The sequence below is a fragment of the Lynx canadensis genome, chromosome X (genome assembly GCF_007474595.2).
Source record: "Lynx canadensis isolate LIC74 chromosome X, mLynCan4.pri.v2, whole genome shotgun sequence".
Taxonomy (NCBI): domain Eukaryota; kingdom Metazoa; phylum Chordata; class Mammalia; order Carnivora; family Felidae; genus Lynx; species Lynx canadensis.
This window is the reverse complement of record NC_044321.2, coordinates 10,880,732-10,908,005: the sequence shown is the minus strand read 5'-3', so window position 1 is coordinate 10,908,005 and position 27,274 is coordinate 10,880,732. Positions and strand designations below refer to the sequence as shown.

The 27,274-nt window shown below is 41.1% G+C and overlaps 1 protein-coding gene across 2 annotated transcripts in view; it reads right to left on the bottom strand.

The window, feature by feature from the left end:
* Nucleotides 1-12,877: 12,877 nt before the first annotated feature.
* Nucleotides 12,878-27,274, bottom strand: part of GLRA2 (glycine receptor alpha 2) — a 174,943-nt gene continuing 160,546 nt past the window's right edge. For both annotated transcript variants that reach the window (XM_030306271.1, XM_030306273.1), the window contains exon 9: nucleotides 12,878-14,404. In XM_030306271.1, coding sequence (XP_030162131.1) covers nucleotides 14,126-14,404 — 279 coding nt within the window. In that variant the 3' untranslated portion in view covers nucleotides 12,878-14,125. The remainder of the gene's footprint in view (nucleotides 14,405-27,274) is intronic.

The window sequence follows — 27,274 nt, the reverse complement described above, 5'->3', positions numbered from 1 at the left end:
CTCTTATTATGGAGCTTATGCCGCTGCCGAAGACACTGAGGTTTAGGAGGGTTAAGTAAATTGTGCAACGTCCACCAGTGTTTGGGCTGGAGCAGAGATTAGAATCCAGCCTGCTTGGCTTCAAAGCCCTTTTTTATGATGCTCCCCCATAAGCTTCGGATCTCTGATTTAGAACCATGCAGCACTATTTGCATATGATTTAAGGATAAATGGCAGTGGCCTTCCAAGAAACGCTGTTCTATTGGTAACATTTCTACCTAGAGAAACCTTTGCCGTGTGTATTGTATACAAATGCTGGCAAAAGGAAAGGATGCGAAATGTTAGAAATCTGTGCTCTCTCTGTTCCGTAGTGAGGAAGAGATGGCTACCTGTTCCCCAGAGATTTGAGCTCCTTTACCATGATGTGGAGTCATTGCTGGCAAACCAGGAACTATGTTTCGTATCTTTCTTGTATCTAGTGGGACCACGTGACAGGTTCTCACCGCAGAAACGTAAATGACAGTGATGTGCGTCATCTCCAGGGATGAGTAGTTGAAAGCAGGTGTTCCTTCTTCTCTATCTTTTTCTGCACAACAGACAGATACAGAGGACTCAGTATGGGCCCTTGAGCCCATGGTTGGTGCCAGAGCCATCAAGAGAGGCTGGGTCCCAAATCACGGCTTGACAGACAGGAGAGCTGCCTGTCCATCAGAAATGCCCATTTGGACTTTGCATGAGTATCGATAAACTTTTATTGTGTTAAGCCTCTGAGATTCGGGGGCCTATTTGTTATAACATCTAGTGTTCCCTTAATTAATATGTCAGAGAAGTCTCCACGTTCATCCCACCCCTAACTTCTGCTTTCATCATTTGGATTCTGGTATTTCTGCCACGATTGAAACCTTGAAGACTGATCCCTCCCTCTCCTTACTGGCTAGGATCATAGGAATTAAATGCTCTGCTTTGCAGGGCCTTGATCTGATTATCTTTGTGAATCATCTTCAGTCCTATTATTTATTGCATGCACTGTGACAATGTCGTGTAATTTTATGTAATTTAGCCTTTGAACCTCATTGCTCTTAGTGAAGGAAGTCATTAGAGAGGAAAAAAAGGCCTTTTCATGGCAACAGTGGAAAATTTAGTGGAACCTCTTTTTATTTTATACATAACCGTGTATTTGTACGACTCTTTTATGCTTTTCAAACTCCAACCCACACAGAGCTTTGTGACATAGGACAGACAGCTTTTGTTATCTCCATTGGGCAGTTGAAGAAAATGAAGTGCAGGGAGGTTCAGTCATGCCGGCCGAGAAACCAGACTTGTGACTCCGGTTCACTGTCCTTTTGGCTCCTCTCTGACGCCCCAGTGTCTGCGACAGGAGTCTGTGTCAAGAGTCAAGGAATTAGCACAGAATCCACCAAACCACATTATGACAGGCTATCACATTTGGGATTCTTCAGTCTAGGTCCGGAGAGTCAGTCATTTAAAGAAATCAATAATTTTTCAAGAATGTTCTTTAAAGTTGGCATCTTGCGGGCTAAATTTAATGTCAGCTCCCAAAGCTTTGTTGGCCTATCACAGGGCTGTGATGTACAGCTGTGGACATTGAACATGACACAACCATATCTGGCAGCTCAGATGGGCATACAACGGATGATACAAACACCACAAGATTCAGGTAAGGGTTTTGGCACATTCTGTGCACAGATATGAGTTCTGTATCTTTGGGTGTAAACACTTCCTCTTTCTGCTTCAAGACTATGAAACTAGCAAGTTTCCCAAATTCTGATGCCCACCGTCTCTTCCTGCCCACCCATTTTTCTTATTTCCACATTCGCTCTGGCTGCTTGCCATAGTCTGATGCAAATGTTCCTCGGTTTGCCTCTCCACCAAGATTGGTCCTCCTTTCTCTGCTGACTTCTCTTTGTGGGCACCCTTTCTTTCCAAGGCCTCCCTGTCCTTACCTTTCTTTTTTTTTTTTTTAATTTTTTTTAACGTTTATTATTTTTGAGACAGAGAGAGACAGAGCATGAACTGGGGGAGAGTCAGAGAGAGAGGGAGACACAGAATCTGAAACAGGCTCCAGGCTCTGAGCTGTCAGCACAGAGCCCGACACGGGGCTCGAACTCATGGACCGTAAGATCACGACCTGAGCCAAAGTCGGCCACTTAACCGACTGAGCCACCCAGGCGCCCCCCTGTCCTTACCTTTCACATGAGCTTCAAGATGCTTGACCAAACTACAGAGATCTTGATTCTTCATACCCCTCCTGTGAGGTGCAGTCCCATCACTGTTTGTCATGTACCCCACATGTGGAATGCCTTCCCTAATTCTGCCCACTCTCCTAAGCCCTTCTTGAGCCTGACTTTCTACATTCTGGGTTCCTCCAGCCCTTCTGATATCCCTGTCCTCTAAACATTATCACAGAAAGTTGTGGGAGGGTTCTGTGGTGGGAATCAGAAGCCCTGGGTTCTATCGTGACACTCGCATGGATCCTGTGGCCCCCGGGCAAGTCACTTAGCTCTCTGCATCTCAGTTTTCATTTCTATAAAGTGAAGGTGTTCGGCTAATGACCTCAAAACTCCTTTCCAGACAGCAGTTCTTTAAATTTATGCTAGATTTAAATTGATGGGATCCAACCAAGTTTTGGGCACACACCCTATGTAGTTTTCCTATAAACACAAGCATATTCAGAAAGTCTTGGTCTGTTTCCTGGAAGTAAGTACCTAAGGATCCAAATCAGCTGAGCTTTGAGGGGACTAATTAAGCCATGCGTTTACTCCTTCATCAGCATATGTTTACTGATTGTATTAGTTATCTATTGCTGCAGAAGAAATTGCCTTCAAACTCAGCAGCTTAATACAACAAACATTTATTCCTGCCGTTTCTGTGGGTCGGGAGCCTGTGCATGGCTTAGCCGGGTCCCCTGGCTCAGAGTCTCTTACGAGGATGAAATCAAAGTGTTGGCCCGGACTGCAATCAACTCAAGGCTCAACTGGTGGGGGATTTGTTTCCAAGCTCATCTATGTGGTTGTTGGCAGGATTCCATTCTTCACAGGCCTCATAGGCCTGAGGACCTCAGTTCCTTGCTGGTTGCCGGCCGGAGTACTCCCTCAGCTCCTTGCCCCGTGTACCTCTCCATCGTGCATTTCAAAACAGGGCAGCTGGCTTCTTCAGAGCAAGCAAATGATAAGACCCAGAAAGAGCAAGACAGAAGTCGCAGTCTTTTGTGGCCTGATCTTGAGAGTGACATCCTGTCACTTTTGCCATATTCTCTTTATTAGTGGAGGCCAACAAATAGCCGTCTGCTTTCCATTGAATTGTGAGCCAGTTGAAAAACCAGCAAGAGAGGTGAGGCAGATGGGGGGACGAAAATGCCGACCTCTCTTGCTTAACATAGATTTTCTGTTCATGAAATCAGATGTTCTGCACAAAATGTTAAAGGAACCCTTTTCCACTTATTTTAAATGGGAAAAATGACTATGCATTACAAATCAACCCCAAACCCGCAAGCAACCCAAACACATCCAAATCCCCATGTATAAAGGACAAACTGTCCTATCATAAGGCAAAATACTTAAAACATTGCTTTGTTGACACCAAATAATGAATGTGGTTGTGAATAAGCAGCTGCTTTGTCTCCAGCCATGTCTTCGTGAGTGCCAGCAGTGCTCCAGCCACACATCCCCTCCGTTGACACTCCAGAGCTCTTCAGAATACCTACGCATGCTTCTGGTCCATCTAAACTTGATCTATTCTAAATGCCAATTGTATTAGGAGTGAAGCTTGAGATGTTTCCCGCACATTCTTTTGTTAAAAAGGTCACATTGATTTTTTAAGGCATAAATGTAATTTTGTAATACAACCCGCATTCCCCTGGAAAGTACTTAGGTGAAGTTTGGACATTAAAAGGCAAGAGGCATTTTCCTGAGAAAACATTAAGCAGAGACACATTCTGTGTGGGATACGTGTGTCGCTTTTATTGTAAATAGTGCCAATATTGGAAAATGTGATTTATATCTGTGGGCGAGCAGGCTCTAAAAGTCTGTGCTCTAGAATTAGTCAGACTTATCTGTTGAGTCATAGATCGTGCTGGAGAACCGTGGGCTTTCCCTGAAGGGAAATGTTGAAAACATTTCCTCCATGGACAACATTTCCATTATGTTGAAAACATATGGCAAGACCAGAGCACAACATGCAATTTTGAAGGATTGGCCATCCCCCAAGAGAAAGGAAAGGGGAGGTGGGAGCAGGAAAATACCTTCAAACTCCACAATCAGATCCAGTTGCTTTTCCTGTCCCGGGAGGGGCAGAGAGGGGCCAGAAGGGCTCACTTTACTAGTGAGGGCCCTCCACAAGTAAAGAAACCACCAAGTTTGGGAAACAAACCCTGTATCGTAGGTTCTAACAATTTACATGCATGAATCTCACAAGGGCATTGCCAGTCAGATGCTGCTGTCATTATTGCCATTATAGGTGGGGAAACAGAATTTAAGAGGTTAACCAACACATCAAAGAAACAGGAACAGAAAGTGACACATTTGAGACTTGAACCCAGGCCTATCTGGTGCTAAACCCTGTGTTTTTAACCAGAGTGATAATACCTTACCATTTTGCTTAGCTTTTTAAATGTTTGAGAGAGAGGGAGAGAGAGAGAGAGAGAAAGAGAGAGTGAGCCAGCATGGGAGCGTGCACAGGGCAGGGGCAGAGAGAGAGAGAGAGAGAGAGAGAGAGAGAGAGAGAGAGAGAATGAATCCCAAGCAGGTTCCATGCTGTCAGCGCAGAGCCTGATGTGGGGCTCAATCTCACCAACCATGAGATCATGACCTGAGCCGAAATCAAGTGTCAGACGCTTGACTGAGTCCCCCAGGTGTGCCAACTTAACTCTTGATTGTAACCAGAAATGGAACGTTACTGAAATTTTAGGCTGGTAATATGGTGAATTTTTGATGACTTTTAACTGGTAAAAATTTTCATCCACATTTCTAGGGTCCATTTTGCTTCTGTCTTTGTTCAGACCAGAAGTTCTCCTTTGCTTAAGTTATGTTCAGCAGTACACGGATCTTGTCAGGTTTCAACAGGAATATTTAATTTCCAAACTTTAGAGATCACCCCTCTTTCATCCCCCTCCTATCTCCTCTATGCTCCGTAGCTGGAATTATGTTCTGAAATGCAGAATCAATTCTGTCTCTCCCCTGCTTGAAAGCTTGTAATGGTATATCATTACTTACAGGAGAAATCCCAAGATCCTTAAAGCAAGCATGTGAATTTATCTTTTCATCCCCGCTTTTCTTTCCAGCCTCTTTTCTCATTCCCATTCCAGAATAAGAACCACCCATTTTAAACTATCTGCAGCTGGTGTAGTTTCTCTGTGAAGGAGGATGTGGAATGCTAAGATTTTTGACTGAATGATTTCATAAAAACATAACCATAGAATCGGAGATGCCCCAAAGGTCTCAAACACATCTCCAGCTTGCTCCCCTTCAACTGCCCTGAAGTACCTCTAATATGAGTTGTTGTTAAGACTGTTTCTTAAAAATCCAGAGTCCCCAGTCATAAGTCTCAAAGCTTTTATTGCGTTTGGAGGCATTCAGGGGCTTTCAAGCCAAACAGTGGGTTGTGTGTTCGTCCAGCCACCAGGGAAAGGGCAGTGTTGTTGCAGGATTCTGAACAGCTTGGAAGGGAAAGGAGCTGAGCAGGTAAAACAGCGGGAATCAAAAAAAAGTCGTCTCCTCACGAGGCCTGGAGAGAAACATAAAATCAGCCTCAATTCATTTTTAGTCTGGGGTTTGGGGTCCTCTTGCCCCCTCCGTCAACCCACAGACTGCATGGAGTACTTCTGGGTTGATTTGCACCCCGAGTGTTGCCTTGCCACTTCATTAACGGCTTGCTCAGTCAGTGCCCAGAGCCATGAAGAAAATTTCTGAAAGAGGGGACTAATGAGAGCACATGTTGAATGTTACCTTGATGCCTCCCAGGATCCATTCACAGGACCTTTTTGCCTGTTTTGATGTGTGATGTTCAGATATTTGCAGTCTGCAGGCCCTTACGCATGAGCCCATTTTAATGATACTCGTGAGCAAAAAAGAAAAGAAATTAGATCCATCCGAGGCTTTCCTGAGATCAATCCCATAATTACATTTGAGACCCTCCAGGTATTAATCTTCTACTTTCTTTCAGAAAAGCAATTCCATTTCCCTAACATGGTCTCTTAGAAATAACACTACTTCTCCACGGTTCTTTTGAAAATTTTTCCCCCCGAGGGAGAAGGAAAGGCAAGCTTTTCCTTTTTACCTTTGCTTCCGCAGCCCTTCTCTTTTAAATGGAATGTTCACTGATGCTCTGAGAAGACTGCACAGAAAAAGGGCTGATGTGAAAATATTTCCTAATATTAACAGCTTGAATATAAGCTGTTTTCAGTGCTTTCTGACACTTCTTGCTTTCATTATTTGATTTAACAGTCATTAATTGTGTTGTCCCAAAATGATGCTAATAGTATTTGTTGAACACTTATTATGGGCTAGTGATTGTTCTAAGCACCTGATGTAAACTGACTAATTTAAATCTCATTAGAACTTCGTAAAACAGGTACTATTTCCACATTAAGATTTCAGTGCATGGAGAATTTGGAACCTTTGCCCAAAAGCTCACTGCTAGTAAAGGCAGAACTAAGATTTGATCCCAGGCAATCTCATCACAGCACCTGCATGGCCAACCACTAAGCTGTATTTAGCTGAATCTGTAGGTACCTTACCCTGAGCCAGGGGCCTGGGAGGCTTTAACAAATTAGATGCGATTGGTGCCTTTACTGTGTTGACTATGGTTCCCCCCAAATTCGTGTCCACTTGGAACCTCAGAATGTGACCTTACTTGGAATTAGGATCTTTACAGATATTATTAGTGAAGATGAGGTCATACTGGACGACGATTGGTCTTAAAAAGTGTCCTTGTAAGGAGAGGGAGATTTTTGAGAGGGACACACAGAAGGAAGGTCACAGAGAGATAGATGGAGGCAGAGATTGGAGTGGTGGCGCTAGAAGCCAAGGAAAGCCCAGGACTGCCAGCCACCACCAGAAGCCAGGAAGAGGCAAATGCTTCCCTAGGGCTTTAAGAGGAAGCATGGCCCTGTTGACACCTTGATTTCATGTTCCCAGCCACCAGAACTGTGAGAGAATACATTTCTGTTGTTTTAAGCCACCAGTTTGTGATTATTTGTGACAACGGCCCTAGGAAACTAATATCGTGCCCTTGAAGATCTTGGAGGGGATATGGATAAGGAAATGAAAAATTAAATTTTTTTAAATGTTCATTTATTTTTGAGAGAGAGAGAGAGAGACAGAGCATGAGCGGGAGAGGGGCAGAGAGAGAGGGAGACACAGAATCCAAAGCAGGCTCCAGGCTCCGAGCTGTCAGCATAGAGCCCGACATGGGGCTCGAACTCACAGACCGTGAGATCATGACCTGAGCTGAAGTCAGATGCTTAACGGACTGACACACCCAGGTGCCCCAGGAAATGAATAATTTAAATGATATGATAAAATCTACTAAAAGTAAATGTACCAAATGTGTATTTTATATATGTAACATCATAGTTGTATATATATAATTATATATAAATGTATATCCATCATGATAATATTTTGTATTGAATAAGCAATATACTGTGGTGACTAAGAGCATGGATTGCGTAGAAAGACTGCCTGAGTTTGATTCTTGACTGTGAAATTTTATAATCTATGTGTCCTCTTCAAGTTACTTTACCTCTCTGTGCCCCACTTTCCTCTTTGATAAAATAGTTTTTAGATATCTTTGACATTTGTGGTTTTTATTTTATTTTTACAGTAGCCTTGAAAGGTGGGTAGGTGGTGGAGCAAATATCATTATCTTCATTCTGTAGACATTGCCTGGAGTCACATAGCCTAGTACCTGATGGCTGGATTTCCCTCTGTGACAGTAACCAATCCCTTAGCTGTGCTAAGTTTCAGTTTCCTTATCCATAAAATGATGATGACAGTGTGGTGATGATTATCGTGCACTGACAGCGTACTCCTTGCCAGGCTTTCTAATGGGAAACCATTATCCCTCCCCATTATGTTACAGGAGAATGAACTGAGGCTATGAGAGAAACTTGCCCAAGGCCACAATTCCTATGACCACAGGATAATCTGGCAGAATTTATGTGCAAGCAATTTGTAAACTGTACTGGTCCTGCACAAGTGTTAGTTATATACAGTAAAAGTCCTCCTAATCACTTCCTCCCACTGGCTCTGGTCATGCCAACTTAGTTTTTCAACGCTTAAATCAAGAAAATGTTTTCCTTTCTGTATTAGGTCAAAGTAAAACAATGAAAACTTTATTGTCCCTTTGTTTCTAACAAAGAAGTTTGTTCAGACTGGCTCTCAATCCGGTCCTCTTGTATTTACTTTTCACTTTTAGACCTTTTGATGTTTAGATGATAATTTAAAATTACAATAGTTACAGTAGATCATACAAGAATAGACTCCGTTTGTAGGTGATGGGTTCTGAATGGCATCATTAGTGAAATAAAACATGAATTAAATGGGCAGGAGAGGAAATGAGAACTAACACTTATGTATTACCCATCAAGTGGCAGATAACTCATTCAATTTAATGCTTACCTACAATTGTATGAGGTAGATATCATTATGTCCTATTTTACAGTATCTTTCTTTGTCTGGCATTAAAGCTTTGCCCAAGGACACCTTTCATTTGAATTCAGATCTGATTCTACAAACTATGCCTTAACAACCATGCCACCTGCCTTCTAGAAGAATAGGCAAATAATCACATGGAAGTAGAGTAATATGAAGGAGAGAAACTGCCCTTTCTAACTTTCTCTATCAGGGATACATGGAAAAGAGCTCATGGGAGTACTTAGAAAGGAGCCAGGATAGAATTCACGAGACTTGGGTTTCTGAGCCCCAAGTTACACTGGCATGCTGTGGGATACAGAGCATGTCACTTTTACACTCTGGGTCCTGGTCCTGTTAAAATATGATATTCATAGTCTAATAACAGTTAAGCATTAAATCTGAATTGTGATCGTCTGTCCAAAAAATGATCTGAAACTTGAAATAGGCAAAAAGAGGTCACAGGTGCTCTTTCAGTACAGTTCTGGGCTTGACATTGTCTCATCTGGTCTATTTTACCACTCTGTAGAGGCACAAGTGAATTTGTAGAATTTTGTCCAGTAGAAGTGCAAATAATTTCTGTCTAAAGAAGAAATAATCCCAATGGTTACTGGCTATAGCCCTGTTGGACATCAAACAGTTTTGTTTCTAACTCTGGAAACTTCTCACAGTGCTCATAAAAACTTCATTCTCAAATGCCCTTTGCCTTGGGTTTAACAGTTTACCGTTTTTTATCAATTCACACGTTAAATATAATATTCGGCATGTTAACTTTATATTTGCCTGAAAGTCATGATTTTATCTTTTTGAAAACTATGCTTTAAGAATATTTAGATACAAAGCTTCGAATCTACAACATTTTCTGGAATCTGTGCCTCTCTGCTTCCTCTACGTGACACAACAATGGAACTGGAAGTTGAGGCTGCTACCTAGCACTTTGTGTTCCTCCTGCCAGGGAGCCAGCAGACAAAGAAGGGGACTACTGTACTAGCTGGGGTGACTGATCCTGACTATCAAGGGGAAATTGCATTATTACTACATAATGGAGGTAAAGGGAAATATGTTTGAACTGCCTTCAATCCCCCGGGGTACCTCTCAGAAACCCCATGTCTTACAAGGCCCACATCTTCTGATAAAAGTCAATGGGAAACTAAAAACTCAATCCAGGCAGGACGTCTAATGTCCCAGACCCTTAAGTATCTGTAGAAATAGGGTTTTTCAGAATACACGTTGGAAAATGCTAATCTAATGTAATTTCTTCATTGTTATAAACCCCAAACCTGCTTGAGTTTTGACAGCAATTTTTCTCTAACTGGCTAGTAGTAGGTTGCTTACCTCTATCTCCAAGCCTGCCATGCAAACATTTAATTAACTTCTTATAAGTATTAACTTTTCAATATTCATCAAATAAATACTATATTGGTTGAACACCTACTAAGTGCCAGGCACAGATCTAGAATCTGAGAATATAACAATGAACCTATGTTTCTACTTTCTCACATGAAGCTAGCTGTCCTTCAAGTATGTATGTGTGTGCGTCTATGTGTGCACATGCCAGTAAACACATGAAAACATCGATTGGGAAGTGACAAATGCTATGCAAAACATAAGGCAGGAATAAGAAATAGAGTAAAATGGTTGGAGAGTACTAGTTTATATAGGGTGGTCAAAGAAGGCTTCTCTGATAAGAAGACATTTGAGCTGAGGCCTAAATTAAATGAGGGAGTAAGTATGTATGTATGTATCTAGAGCAAGTGTTGTAAGTTACTGCCCATGGGACAAATCTGCCCTACCACTTGCTTTTGTAAATAAAGTTTTATTGGAACACAGCAACACTCATTTGTTTACACATTGTCTATGACTGCTTTCATACCACAATAGCAGAGTTGAATAGTAGCAGCAGAGATTGTATGGTTTCCAAAACCTGAATGATTGACTATCTGGCCTCAAAAACTTCAGCAACTCCTGGTCTAAGGAAAGAGGGTGGCCAAGCAGAGGAAACAGTAAATGCAAAGCTCTGAAGTAGAAGTGTGGTTGACATGTTTAAGCACTGGTTAGTATGCCTGGAGGGAGAGGGGATAGGAGAGGGTGATGGGAGAGGTAGGAAGGTCAGATCACGTGGCCACAATGAAGATTCTGGCTTATTCTCTAAGATGGAAAGCCATTGGAGACTTAAATCACAGGGTCGTGATCTGATTCATGCCTTCAAAGGAACTTTCTGACTACTATCTTCCTTTGATTCTTCCCCTTTCTCACTCTCCTGCCTCTCTGTCTTTCTCAGAAAGCAGGGGTTGCTCAGGGAATGATTATCCATTGAATTTGATGATGTCTTGTTAGTTCTGATCCTTGCAGATGAATGGTCTCCTAGCTCTTGATTCTGTTATTTTTAGGGACCTGGAGCTTCTCACGAGGCTTCAGTCTACATGAGGACTTACCAAGCTGTCCATTCCATGACCAGCCCTGGGTCCTACCAGAAGAAGGCCAGTATGGTACATACTTCAAAAGAGCACCCTGGAGCTTTGCTCTCCTCTTTGAAGACACATTCACCTATTTACGAACCATTTGTGCCAAGGCGATAACGTGCTCTCTAAATGCTGGCTCGTGGTCTAAAAGCTTCACATACACACTACCTTCGGTTTGGGGAAAACTGACAGTGCGGAGCCTGCTTGGGATTCTCTCTCTCTGCCCTTCCACACTGTCAGCACAGAGCCTGGTGGGGGACTTGAACTCATGAACTGTGAGATCATGACCTGAGCTGAAACCAAGAGTTGGATGCTTAACTGACTGAGCCACCCAGGCACCCCACCATGATTTTATTCTTGAACTATTTTCCTTCAAATACCATTGTGAAAAAAAAATGTCCTAAATAAAATCTCCAATAACATTACAGGGGAATTATCTATTTTGCCAGAGTATGCAGCTCTCAAAATCTTTTCTCTGAGATTTTATCTTATTTCTATAACTCAAATCAGTGCACCAAAGAATTATTTCCACTGAACATAGACTAGAATCAGAGAAGAGTCAAGAATCCCTCTTGCCATCCAGTATGTTTTTGCCTGCTTGAATGGGTGGCAGATATGTTTAGAGGTGAGTCTTTTTAAAATTGTCTGATGTGGGGACCACCCCCCCAAAATTATATGGTACATACATAGATTAGACATGATCATTTAGCTTAGGATTATCTCCCAAGGTGCCTCCTCATTGCTCTATATGCAATATCAGGGCTCTTCCTAGAATTCTTAGGGAGTCAGGCCCATGTTTGGGAAGCATTTTAGCCTCAATTTACTATTTTCAGTGGGAGGAAGAGAAATGAGACCCATCAAAGACTTTGCCTTGTTTGTTTGGAAAGGAATGAACAATAAGACAGAAATAATGTTTTAGGAATGATACAAAAAACATAGCATTAACCTTGCCAAAGTGAGGAATTGTGAAGCTTCTTGCTCAGTGGACAAGTAATACTATTCATGACAATAATAATTATTGTTACCTCTTAGTAATTGAGGATTTACTGTGTTAGACACTGAGATAATGGCTTTACTTGTATTTTTCTCAGTTTTTCCTCTTAAAACTCTATGAAACAGGAGCTACTCAGAAAAGTCAGGTCAACCTACCCAAGATCACACTGTTGATAGGTGGCCAAGCTAGTCTCCCTATCTCCCGAATTCCTCCTGTTAGCCATTCTGCAATATTCCTCTCTGTGGAAATGGTTCAATATTTGAAGAGGTTTAAAAGGCCATAAACATCTACTTATGAATCTACTTCTTGAAAGTATCCTGATGGATATCTTTGGTTAAGGAAAGTCTGCAAGGGTCAAGGTGAATTACCTGGACTTCACTGAGGTTTTCAGAATTGTTTTTTCATCATGGAACTCCATTCCTGACAAAATCAGAATGGCTAAGTGCACAGGTTGTTCTTTTAAATTTCTTTCCACTTTGAGATTTCATGATTCCTCAGTGCTCTTTGGAACTTTCTCATATCTCGTATGAAGTATCCAATACTAGATTCTGCTCACAGTGACTACCAATAGTTCCACATCCCCATTTCTCCGTCTCTACAATGAGAATGACTTCTTTTTTCTTTCTTCTTGGGGACACTATAAGCTCCTATTAAATTAGAACATAGTGTAATAGCTATAAGTGCTTTAAGCTCACAAGGAAGACCAGAAACAAAAATGCAGGTTACCATTGTCATGTAAATTATTTACATTGTAGTGCAAAAATTGAAAGACTTTTGGGAAGTTTTGTGGCACACTTAGCTTTATTGAAATTGAACAAATATTTTTTAATAATCCCTTTTACAGCACATGTAAAATTTAAGTTTCTCGTTATATTTTTACAGGTTGTCTTTTATCTGAGTAAGCAAAAATACGTCTTTTATTTGTTTTCTTACTTAAAACATGTAGCCAGGATTCAAACCACGTAGCTCTGGTACCAAAAAGGCAACGGGTTATGAAAATCACAGTACAATTTTAAAATTCTGTAAGTTAATTAAGGATATTTAAAACGATATTCACTTGGATTGACAGTAGAAATCATGGTCGTTTGACATTAGGACTAGTAGTTACACCTACAATGAGAGCAGAAATGGAAAGTTCAAGCTAATATGAGCTACACCGTTCAGGACATACCATCTCCATAAATACTGTGGCCGAGAGGCTGCAATGGCTAAGTGACACTTGAGCAGTTAAAGTCACATGTCAATATAGTCAAAGCAAAAAAAATACAGTGTGCTGATTGGGATCTAAAATAAGATGGGCATCTATTTTTAAGAGGGTATACTATCAAATCAATTACACAATACACAGTTTAAACCCCCAAATTACACTGAGGAACAAAAAATAATATTAAATTGCACACCTACACGGACAGTAAAGTAGAAATCTGTTCTTTGTGGTTGGTGCTTATTTTTTGTTGTTGTTTTCTCAATAAATAGAAATAATTTACAACCCACAAAAGGATTTCTCGGGTGAAACACTAATTACAGACACCGTAAAGAACGTAGCTCAGGGTACTTGTTTTAAAAACGAGGCAGCATTTTCCTGAAAAAGTTTGGTCCTCAACTCACTATAGGCTAGTCACTATGGTCAGATGGTAAGCATTTTCCTTCTGTGTGTGTGTGTGTGTGTGTGTGTGTGTGTGTGTGTTTTAAGCTAACTTTTCAGTACCAGAATTAGTCAAAACCAAACCAAATAGCTCTCAAGCACTTGACCTTGCATATCCTGTCTAATTAATACATCACCTGAAATAACAACGCTAAAGACTATGAAGGGAATTATGCTCACGTGATTCTGCAACACCTTAATTTTGTGCAAACATTTTCCGTCATTGCCCGGATAACTTATCTTTATTCATGTACGTTCCAGGAAACCTGCCCTCATGATCTTCCCTCCCCCCTCCCTTAGTCATCTCCTCTGTCAAAGTGATAGAAAGACAATTTCACTGTGTATTTACAAGCACAACAATTAGGCAAGAAAGTCCAGGGTCCGAAGGGCACATCTATTTCTTGTGGACATCTTCATGCCGAATGATCTTGTATGTGATCCAGTAAAAGATGTTGAAAATGAGGAAGGCCAATGGGAAGGCAGCTCGGGATATCGTGTCAATCCTTTTTGCCCGGTCCACAAACTTCTTCTTGATGGCATCTGCATCTTTTGGGGGTTGTGGGAGCGGGTTGGCAGGTGTGGCCTTGACAGCTGTTCCATCTTTCACTTGGAGGCAGTGACCCATCCCATAACCACTGAAATTAAAACGACTTTCACGAGTAACATCTTCTTCCTGGGAGAATAAAGACAGAGGAAGCACAGATTGGTTGTCAGTCAAATCAGATGGAAGATGCTTAAAATTCTTCAGAAGTAAAAGGATAAATCACAGTTAACTGGTAGTGTGGGAGGCTTTGGGAATGTGGAATTCTCTTTCAAGTTCAACTCAATTATTCATGGAACAGATACAGTTCATTAAATTTCAGGCTGAGAGATTAAGAGTAAGAATCATGACTTTGTGGTCATTTTAATTAATTAACAAACAGAAACACATTATATTCAGCACTGACTTTCCCCAAATCTGGTTCATTAATCCATAACTTTGAATGAACTATTTAAAATTTTTTTTACATTTATTCATTTTTGCGAGACAGAGAGAGACAGAACACAAGTGGGGGAGGGGCAGAGAGAGAGGGAGACACAGAATCCGAAGCAGGCTCCAGGCTCTGAGCCGTCAGCACAGAGTCCAACACGGGGCTCGAACTCACAAACAATGAGATCATGTCCTGAGCCGAAGTTGGACGCTTAACTGACTGAGCCACCCAGGCGCCCCTGAATGAACTATTTTAAAGCCAAGTCTCCAAATCCCAATTTTATACTTCATGTAGAGCACCATTTGTTCATTTACTCATTCACGCTTCATTCACTCATTCAAAAAATCATTTACTGAATCCCTGCTGTGTACCTGGCCGTAAGCTAGGAACTTCTAGTTTTGTGGCCCATTCATAGCCTAGTTCCTTCCATTAACATTGGCTTTAAGGTTAATATTAGATCTAATATTAACCCCTTATATGCATACCTGTTTCCCCTCTGGTCTTCTAGTTGATCTCAGTTATATATCAGAGATTAAACATCCGCTATGTGGTGTTGAATATTTTGACCATGACTGATTTTTCTGGTGTCGATTTTTTTTAGGTGATCCAATTTTTGAAATTGTTTTATTTTCTAATATTGTTAGTATACAATATTAGTTTCAGGTGTGCAATACAGTGATTCAGCAATTCTATACATTATTCATTGCTCATCATGATAAGTGTACTCCTTAATCTGTATCACCTATCTCACCTATCCCCCTCATACCTCCTCTGGGAACCATCAGTTTGTTCTCTACAGTTAAGAGTCTGTTTCTTGATCTGATTCTCTCTCTCTCTCTGTCTTCCCTTTGCTCATTTGTTTTGTTTCTTAAATTCCACATATGAGTGAAATTATATGGTATTTGTCTTTCTCTGACTGACTTTTTCACTTAGCATTGTACTTTCTAGCTCCATCCATGTCGTTGCAAATGGCAAGCTTTCATTCTTTTTTATGGCTGAGTAATACTCCATTGTGTGTGTGTGTACACAACATCTTCTTTATGCATTCATCAATCGATGGACACTTGGGCTGCTTCCATAATTTAGCTATTGTAAATAATGCTGCCATAAATATAGAGGTGAATGTATCCCTAAGAATTAGTGTTTTTGTATTCTTTGGGTACATCGTAGTGTGATTGCTGGATTATAGGGTAGTTCTATTTTTAACTTTTTGAGGAACTTCCATACTGTTTTCTTGAGCGACTACACCAGTTTGCATTCCCACCAACAGTGCCTGAGGGTTCCCTTTTCTCCATATCCTCACCAACACTTGTTTTCTAGTGTGAATTTTTATCATTGATTCTTTTGTTAGTTATCTCTACCATATTTAAACAGGGGTCATTTTAGCAGATGTCAGTGGTATTTTGTGTTGATTATTTCAACGTGAATTAGATAAAAGACTGAAAAAGTATAACCTCAGGGTAAAGTGCAGATAGCCTTAGTAGAGTCAAACGTATGGAATCTTGGTGTGTGGTTGGGTCAAAATGGTGGAGTCGAAAGAGTGGAATTGAAATGACCTACTTAATAAAAGTTTAGTTCTAAATAACCATCGATTGAATCTTCTTTGGAAACTAGTTCACTGCCTTCCACAATACTGTACAACCCCTGGGAATCACCAAAGGCACTGCACTTTTTATTTTGCCAGATAATAACAATGGTTATGTTTCCCAAAACACAAGAGAACTTGGTATTAATTTTATTTCATGAGTTTGTATTGCACATCAGTTGTGCCTTAAGCCACATATAAAAGATATACTGAATGTTTATTTATTTATTTTGAGAGAGAGACAGAGAGAGAGAAGGAAGGAGAGGAAGGAAGGAGAGAATCCCAAGCAGGCTCCACACTGTCAGTGCAGAGCCCTACGTGGGGCTTGAACTCACAAACCGTGAGATCATGACCTGAACTGAAACCAAGAGTCAGGTGCTTAACCGACTGAGCTACTCAGATGGCCCCTGAGTGAAGTACTTTTAACATGATATGAATGAGAGCCCAACTGTAATTCAAGTGGTACAGCAAGGACAAATTTTTATCAGGAAAATCAGACTAGAGCTCTTAGAATAAAGTAACTGTAAAACTACCTTTATAAAATCATCTCAGTACTTTTATTTATATGGGATTGTCCTATACAAGTTGGTTCAAGATACTCTGTCTTATTTCTTAACAAAATGTATTAAGGAATTTCTCATGCAACAATGAATTATTGAGTGTTGAGTCTATGGCGGGCATTTTGCTAGGCACTCAGAAACAGTTGATGAAGTTGGATAAGAGCCCTACTTGCATGGAACTTTCAGAACCCACTGGAAGTGTTCAACCTCAAGGCGTTATCATATAAGGTAACTGGCTAAGAAAACTGAGCCTGACATTAGAGTACTTTCATGTGCCCAGCTATCTATATAAGCTCAATAATGAAGACTCTAATTGGACTCAGATTCAAATATTGAATCTGTTTTCTTTGCCTTAAAATGTGAATGGTAGAGGCGCCTGGGTGGCTCAGTCGGTTGAGCGTCTAACTCTTGATTTCGGCTCAGGTCGCAATCTCACAGTTTGTGGGATAGAGTTCCCGCTCTTAGTGCAGAGCCTGCTTGGGATTCTCTCTCTTCCTTTCTCCCTGCCCCTCCCCTCAAAACAAATAAATAAACATAAAAAAATAAAGAATGAAGTTCTAAATGAAGTATTTAAAAAGGTATTTTTAAATATGGAATAAATAGATATATTAAGCATTGCAGTGCTATCAGAAGACTTATTCAGTCCTTAGCAAGAAAGGAAGCACACAGGTCATTAGAGGGAGGGGACTTAGGAGTCACATGGGTTATAGGCGGTCTTGACTTTCTATTACCAACTGGTAATTAGATCTCAACTACTGAGTGAGAGAAGTAGAAACTGTGTCAGTTGGTTTAGTAAAGAGAGATACAGACTAGGAATTTGGATATTTGGGTTCTAGCTCAGGCTCCAAGGGTTGTAAGCTGCTGTTGATCTTAAGCAAGCTCTTTATTTTTTAAAGGCCTCAGGGATCTCATACCAAAAATATCAAGGCTGGACTAGATTTATGGGCCTCAGCTTTGACCGTTGGGGAACTTTTACAAGTATATGCATGCCTGCCTCGCCTCCTAACTCCTTCCAGATCAAATGAATTAGAATCTCTAGGGCGATTTAAAATCCAGTGACCCTGGGGCGCCTGGGTGGCTCAGTCGGTTAAGCATCCGACTTCGGCTCAGGTCATGATCTCGCGGTCCGTGAGTTCGAGCCCCGCATCAGGCTCTGTGCTGACAGCTCAGAGCCTGGAGCCTGCTTCACATTCTGTGTCTCCCTCTCTCTCTGACCCTCCCCCATTCATGCTGTCTCTCCCTGTCTCAAAAATAAATAAACGTTAAAAAAAAAAAAAATTAAAAAAAAAAAAATCCAGTGACCCTGATGCAGAAGGTTGGAAACCAGTAGCCTCGATGAGCTCTAAGGTCCAGCTCTAAAATGCGGAAACTATTCTATATTATTAAGTCTAAAATTACTTTTCATAATGGAAACTATTCCTCAAAGTACATTTCCCCTTATCTGCCTAAATTTACTGTGCTGTTTTTCCTTTCCGTATCTGTAGAATCTTGCAAATTGCTGTTCTCACCTCTATAAACATTTAGAAACTCACGATTAAGCATATAGTTCACTGCCTACGTGAGATAAGATTCTTTTTAAATTCCTGGATCCCTGAAGCAACAGGAAAGGTGGTTAGCTAGTAAACTGCTTTAGCACGCAGAACAAAAGGAAACCTAAATACCCACATCCATGTTTCTTTTCAGACTGACTCATTCATTTAGTATCTATAGTCTTGCCTCACATACTGTGAATGGACAGCTGAAGAGATGAACTCATCCGATGAAAGACCAGAGCTAGAGTAGAATGATGCCAGCTTGGGTTCTCATTATGTTGTCCGGTGCCCAACAAACCGTGGGTGCTTAATAAACGTTTGTTGCGTAATAAACAAAAGGGAATTTTAAGAGGGTTTTTTTCTGCTCTTAAAAATACTTTCCTCATTCATTCAGCAGTACTTCCAATTATGCTTGTGAGCATAGTTACAGCTAATTAAATCCATTCTTTAAAATCCTCCATCGCAAAAAATAAATTTGTCGTAGGTAGGAGTTATCCATTTAATTTTTCATATGCAGGAGATACGAATGCTAGTTTAAGGGTCTTCTTATTCACCGTTATGACTCATCCGACGCATTTTAAATACAGAACCTTAAATTCTCCACATCAAACGGTATGGTTTTGATTCAGAAAACATAATTGCAACAATTTGAGTTTCTGTGTTATAATGAATGACTAATTGCCTTTATAACAGGTTCAGCATAAAATGTTATGGTAATATGGCAGGATTCCTATATGAGGGTAAGAAGGAGATGAGCTTGAGTCAGGGATAAGCTGACGCTAAAATAAAGAGCAATCTGTAGGCACAGCTCAGTTGAACATATTCACAGGGAGAATCAGATCTTCCCAGTAAGGAAAGAATCTTACTCAGATATTCTCCACTTCTTCTAATTAGCCGGGAAACCGATTAGTTAAGTATTGCTGCTGACCCACCATCTTCAGTAACTTTGAACAGTAAATACTTCTAGCTCACTCTCTTTGGTTATGCACTGATTAAATTCCCACAGAAAATGAATCATCCCAAGCTTCAATATGTTCAATTTCTATATCCCACTCCTAGAAAATCTCCTTAAGTCCTGTCCTGCCGCATGAAGCACTGCCATGGCACCATGCAACTCATTTGAGATTTATTATTTTATTTAATTCAGGCCTCACTTTTACTTACTGTAAAGTTTACTCATTTCTGTGTCTGTAATACCTCCTGTCTAGATGTGAAATTGGACCTAAAGCTCACCAGAATTGCAATGTAGCGAATTGTTCGTCAGAAGCGAATGATTTCGATATAATTAAAGGACATGGCATTTATAAAATGAAAGATTTTAGTGGAGCTCATGGTTCCAATTTTTCTCTTCTACCCTAGAAAGGAGGAAAGAAAAGGATTCCTAAAAACTGGTGTAGGGGAAAGTTCTTTCCATCACATTTCTCACCCAGATTCTTTGATTGGACCGAAGCTCTCTTCTGTTGGAACAGGAAAGGGCTCAGTTGGAACTGAAGGTTGTATGTAGTAAGCCTCGATCAATACGGGGACATAATGGAGTCTCTGGCCCTCCTTAGAAAACACTGTGAGTCCAAAACCCAGCAGGTGTTCACCAAAAAAGTCCCCTGAGCAAATGAAGGTTGGATAATGTTTAGCGGTAAGGCCTGCTGATTTCTATTACCTGGACTTGGGTGGCAGGGATGGCCTTGAGAAATTCTCAAGTCTTGCAGCCTCAATTTCCTCCTTTGTGTCACAGGGACTTGGGGATCAATACGAATAATAAATAAGTATAATTTTTTGATTATAACTATGTACTAAGCACTTAAAACCACAGTCAGTCCTATCACCAAACTGACCATGGAAATCACATGCTTTCAGGAGAAACCGAGACTGGGGAAAGTCACGTGACTTCCCCAAATTGTATTACTAATGTTGAAGCTGAGATTCAAATCCAAGTCTTTCTGATCCCCTAACTGTCTGATTCCAAGGACTCTGGAAGTCTTTGAGTTTTATGAATTTTTCCCTATCAAACCCCAAATAGCTTCATTTAAGATTATGGATGAAGACTCTGACTGAACTTGGCAGAACAACAAATTTAAAGTAAACCAAATATGACCCTTTGTTGATCAATGAGTTGTGGTAAAATGAATTAAAACTGTCAAAGTGTCCTTCTGGCAGACAGTCCATAGCAATTTTTCCAGAAGAAAACTTATCATTGGAGCATCTCTTTTCATTGCATCATATTGCTATATTAATTTTTGCACAAGGAACCTTCTGGTATTCATTTTTTGAGCACTTGCCATTCGTGAATTTGTATTTCCAACAAATATTCATTGAGGACCTGTTATGTGCTGGGTATGTGGTGGGACTAGAGCAGTAAACAAGAAGGTGAAGTTTCGGGTTTTTTTGAGTTTACATTCTATTGGGGAAAACAGGCAGTAACAAGGAAAGAAATGACGTATGCACACGCACAAACACATTATCCTACATATACATATATACATATATGTATACACACATACATGATATTCCCAGACACTCACACACACACACACACACACACACACACACGGATATATGATTTTTGAAGAAAAACAATCAAGGTAAGAGACTTAGGAGAGATGAGTGGCAGAGAGGATGTTTTAGATTGAGTAGTCAGACAGAAAATGCCTAAGGAGATGCCAGGCACTGTGCCATTTGCGAGGGACCCAGTGGTAAACAAAACAGATCAAATTCTTTTCTTCAAGGAGCTCACAATCTTGATGTAGACAAATGTAAATAAAATAATCACAGGAATACATAATTAGAAACTATGATAAGGGCTCTGAAGGATAGGTACAGGGTACTATGCGAGCTTATTAATGGGGGACCTGACCTAATCTGGCAGATAGGAGAAGCTTTTCCCTGAGAAAGTGACATTTTGTTAGAGACTTGAAAAATCAAAGGCATTAAAGACGTGAAGGCAGAGTTGAGAGATGTCTCACATGGGAGGGTTTGCTGCAATGGAGAGGGGGCAGGAAGGCTCCTGGAATGCAGGGGCAAAGTGGAGTGAGACAAGGTGTCACAAGTGACCAGGGGCTGGGTCATGTAGGGCCTTGCAAACCACACTGTCTGTTTGGGGCTTTATTTTGAGAACCGTGGGAACCAAAAGATGAATAAGACCTTGGTTTGTTTTTTTTTGTTTGTTTTTTGGGTTTTTTTGCGGGGTGTATAGAGAATAATATAAGACATATGCTTGAGATACATACAAAGATTTATTGGTGGTCAGATGTGCCTCAAGTCTCCAGAATTGGTGAGGGTATCCATGGTAATGTAGCTGACATATACAAGGCAATGTGCAAATCATCTATGATTGCCCTAATCTGGAAAAGACTGTTTAGCTACCTATTGCTTTTTAGAATACATTTCCAATTTTCCTTTTTATTATTTAAAAATTTTTGCTTCCCAATTATGTTAAAGAATAGGTAGTCGGGAACTCTGGATTTTGATAGCTGATTTCCACTATTGTCTTCAGTCACTAGAGGGTGAACTCCTGAGAGTATGCAAAGTCACCTCTGTAACCCCATCCCCCGGTACGGTGCTAGTCCTGTGACAGTTATTCAGTAACTGTGCTTGCGGTGATCCTCTTGATTCTGAGTAAAGGTTCAGAAAGGATATGTTCCCCAGGAGAGAGAAGGGGCTAGTGATCGTGTCTTAGTTGATCTCCCTCTCTTTGCCAGTTGCAGTCCTTTCTGCAGCCTCTGGGTCGATATTCCTCAAAGAACTTTCATCCCTATCCCTCTCACTACAGACTCGATAGCCTTGTGACCGACTCTTGATTTTGGCTCAGGTCATGATCCCAGGATCGTGGGATCAAGCCCCGTGTTGGGCTCCAGGCTGAGCGTGGAGCTTCAGATTCTTAAGATTCTCTCTCTCTGTCTCTCTCTCTCTCCCTCTGCCCCTCACCCCCCCCCCCTTGTGCTTTCTCCTTCTCAAATAAATAAATAAATAAATAGATAAATAAATAAATAAATAAAACAGAGGTATTTGTGGTCTATATTTGAAACACTGTCCATTTTTTTGGCCCACCATTAAACTAGTGAGCAGCCCAGATAGTGTGAAAATACATAAATTTAGATTAAACTCATGAACAATCTTAGCAAAAACTGTATACTTACTTGCAAAGAAAATAAATGGCATAGACAAACATGCCAAAATACAAAGAAACATTTTTCATTTATCCATCTATTTGGAAGTCAAAATAATAATGCTAGGCAAATGAAAAGACAGTATATATTAGATATATGCAAATATTTCATCAAATAAATTCGACCTTATCAGTTATTTCCCATAGCAAAAGACTAAGGAGTATTTGCATAATATTAAGGGTATTTGAACTGACATGCCATCCATTTGGGTTGGTGAAGAGAATGAAATTCCTGTAGATCTGTTGTCCTCACCAAACATCGGTTTTATCTTATGAAATTCTAATTAATGGAACATTTTTTTCACAGATCTCTTAAATCACCACCTGCACTGTGGTCCTGCGTATCACTTAGCCACCATTACACAAAGTCTCCTTCATTGCCTCGGTCACATGACTTGGTTTACAAGTCTCCATATGAAAACAAAAGCCCCCTGGGCCTCTTATTCAGGACAAAGCTCACCTCCAGTAACAACGGAGAAATAGTGGGCAAGGAGGACAAACGGAACTCAGCTGTGCTATGAGCTGGGATTCCAGAACTGATGTTGCCACAGCCTACAAATGCCTTGCCAGGGGTTGGGACCCAGGGATGGCATTGGGCTAAGACTCCCAGTTATCCACAAAAACCCATTTTTCTAAGATTTCCAGTGGTGGATCCTCTTTACCTCAGGACTTTTTAACTGCAGCACTATTGACACTTAGGACCAGGTAATTACTTGTGGTAGGGAGCTGTGTTGTGTATTTTAGGATATTTAGCAGCAGCCCTGGCTGCTACCCACGAGATGCAAGTAGCACCCTTCCTTCCAAGTTGTGACGATGAAAAAATGTCCCTGGACATCGCCACACACTGCAAAATCACCCCAACTTAAGAGACCCTGTTTTAGCCGGCCACACATGCGCACATGGGGAGACTGCATTTTCTAGCCTCCCTTGCACCTGCAGGGGGCTATGCAACACACCTAGGACCAGCAAGTCCAGTCAGCCCAATCTCCAAACCAGAATGTAGTCACCTTTTACTCCCCCCAATGCTACATTCTGGTCTGAGCCACCCAATGGTGGCTCATCAGAACTGTTCCCACCAGAATTATTTTAATAGTCTTCTTCCTGGTCCCCTGGCTTCCAGACCCTCTCTCCCAACAATAATATCTATTCTCAGTGCAGCAACTAGAGGGATCCTGTGAAAATGTGAGTCAAGTCAGATCTTCATCAGTTCAAAACTCTCCAGTGGGTCTCACCTCACTCAGTAAAAGACAAGTCCTTGCAATGTCCCCGTTACCTCTCAGACCTTAACTCCTGCTGCTCGTCTTCTAGCCCAGGTGTCAGCAGACCTTTTCTGTGAAAAGGTTGAGACTCCATGGGCCATACAATCTCTGAGGTATATGTCTTTTCGATGTATATTTTGAATCTAATTTTCTAAAGTGCAATACATACTTCACTCTACTTTGGACCACACCTCACCTACAGCACCATACTTTTAATGGACTGGAAGTCCATTATTTAAAAGTAATTGTTTGATTTTTGGGTCAATATCTATAAAGCAGAAATATTTTTACTTAATGTCAGCTGTAGTCCTAGAGAGTGGTTCAGAAATCGATAACATGCCGGTGATGTTTCGATTCCTCAAGAGCAAGGCCGTGCCTTGTGTCTGGAAATTCTTTCCTCATAGTCTCTGTCAATTCTGGTCTAGCTAGAATGCTCAGAAGACACCCGAAAATCTTAGAAGCATGAAGGGGAACATCCTCCATCTGGAGTATGAGCTGTTCGATTATTAACATAGTTTGCCATCTGTTCAGGGTGCAAACAAAGTGAACATTGAAACTGTCTACAGAGCACAGCCTGAAAGGGACGGGTGATCAGAGGACGAGCCCTCTGCCAAAAGAAAAACAAGAACAGCAGCAGCCACAAAATCACATCAAGCATTTACTTGCTTTCTCACTTGGATGATTGTGACTCTGCCAAATTCTCCAGACCATTTATGTGCTCCAGTCCCTCTCTCCCTCCCTCCTGTCCTCTCTCTCTCTCTCTCTCTCTCTCTCTCTCTCTCTCTCTTTCCCCCTTTCTCTCCATATATACGCTTAGTGTCAAAAAGCAATTACTCTATGGGATTATCTTTGTTTACCCGGCACTGCTATTCCTGTACAAGAGCCTGCCTAAAGCTGGTGAAAACTACACTTCCCAGAATTCCCTTCTTGATTGGCTCCAGGTTAAGGTTTCTCCGTGAGAGGAATCTGAGAAATTTCAAAAGTGGAAGGGAGGCAGAGGCTATTATTTTTGGAAGTCTGAGGATGTCAGATGAGGCTGCTTTGTTAGACGTTGTGGAATAACAGATGTTTCTGTGGGCCCGTATTTTATGATCTCACTTTCCAGGCTGGATATGGTGGCTTCTCAGATTTCCCTGTGAATACCTTCTTTTCGACCCAGAGCTTCAGGTTCAAGTCCTTTTTTTCTGGCTATAGCCTTCTAGACCTTCATTCCTGTAGTTACTCTCATATTCATATAAACCCTAATATCTATATGAAACCCCTTGTTCTGGTAGTATATTAGTGTCTCTGTTTTCGTGACCAAATCCAGATACAGATATACAGGGACTCCAGGCTTATAAGTACAAAACACCATTTGAATGCAAGTTACTATAGTTTTATTCAATTAAGATTTATTAAGCATTATAATGCACCAAACATTGAAAAGAAGTAAGGATAAAAGAGACTGAGTCCTGCCCTTGAAGTCAGTGTGGGATTGTTTGGGGTGGGGGAGTGTTAGAACATGTGGACCAATGGTTCTCAACCAAGAGTGATTCCACCCACTAGGGGATATGGGCAATGTCTGGAGACATTTTTTAGTTGTCATAATGGGGGAGACGATGCTATTGGCATCTAGAGGGTAGAGGCCAGGATACTGCTGAACATCCTACAATGCACAGGACACTCCCCCACAGCAAAGCATGAATTATCTAGCTTCAGATTTCCATAGTGCCGAGGTTGGGAAACACTGATACACACAAATGATTCCAATATAATGTGATATCTGCTGTGGTAAAGGAATGTACAGACCAATAGCATACTGTGGAAGGGGTAATGTTAGGCTGGAATAACTAAAGGGAAGTTAGATGGCATTGTTTGTCTAATAGCACCTTGAAACGCACTGCCTCTGGAAGATACATAAGAGTATTACAGATATGTTACAGAAAAGCGATTGATGTAAAGGCAGCCTCATTTTGTTAACTGAGCCTACTTTTTAGTGCAACTACAGAGCAGCTCAAAGGCACCTGTCTGTGCCATTTGGCCAGGAGTTAGTATCTTTTAATCTTCCTGTATTTTAATCGGGGAGGATTTGTTAAGAAAGACAGAAACCTGCTTCGCAGTTGCTTAAATAAATGGGGAATTTCTTTAAGAAATTACTATACAAAATATTGTAAGAAAATCTCATGAATCTCCAAGGACAGGGAAGCAGTGCCCTGTAAAGGTAAGAAGCCTGACTTCTGGATCCAGAACTCCTGATTTCAAATTTTGGCTCTGCCTCTAACCAGTGTGGGAGCTGGGTAAGTCACTCAGTCCTCTATATGCCTCAGTCTCCTCTGCAGTAAAAGAGAAATAATGACATCTTCCTTACAGGGTTTTAGAAAGGATTCAGTGTGATAGTGCACATTAAGGGCTTATAGCAGTGCCTGGTATACAAAACTATTCAATAGATGAGAGGCATGATGAGGATATTGACGATGGTGTGAGCAGGTCTCCCCAGCCCAGGAACTCCAGTGAGCAAGTCAGGAAATGCGATTATTCTCAAACTTGCATGGCTGTTCTTCTCTCCCATTTCTGCTTTTCTCTTTTCAGCTTCCATTACTTATGCATGTTTCAGCTGGGCCAACCCAGCCTCAACCCTGTGGGAACCTTGTCAACTCAAGTCCTTACTATCATCTAATCAGAGTACTCTTCATTCAAATTCTTGAAAAGAGAGAATTTCAGGGACGCCTGGGTGGCTCAGTCGGTTAAGCGTCCGACTTTGGCTCAGGTCATGATCTCGCGGTCCGTGAGTTCGAGCCCCGTGTCGGGCTCTGTGCTGACCGCTCAGTGCCTGGAGCCTGTTTCAGATTCTGTGTCTCCCTCTCTCTCTGACCCTCCCCCGTTTATGCTCTGTCTCTCTCTGTCTCAAAAAATAAATAAACGTTAAAAAAAGAAAGAGAGAATTTCATTGATATCCCAGCTTATGGACTGTTGTCCTTGGGTAATTGGATAGGAAGAGGGGTAAGACATACAAACAGGATAGCCTTGAGGGCAGGGTAAGGTGCAAGGCGCTGATGTCCCTGAAAGCACACCACTTGAGGAACCATAGAAGGAACAGAGAGAGGCTGACCTTAGAAACAGATGAGTCTGGCTTATGTTAATAGCTCCAAGATTGCTAATTAGAGACAATTGGTTGACATTACAAGGGACAGAATTCAACTCATTTGTGGAAGGAAGTTAAACTCACTTTCAACAACTGTGTGACTGAACGTGGAGCACAACAACTTGGAAGGTAATGACTTCCTTGTTGCTAAAGGTATTCAAGTGTTTAATCATTTGTTGGAGATGTTGGGTATAGAGGTAACGTGTGGGTTAAGCAACTAGGTGACCATTTATGTACGTACTAACTGTGGTAGTCTGTGATCGTGTATGAAAATTGCTGAGGCTTATAAGAAGCCTAGAAGAGGAAGACACATTGAAGATGCTGACCCATGTGCAGTTAAGATATATTCAATA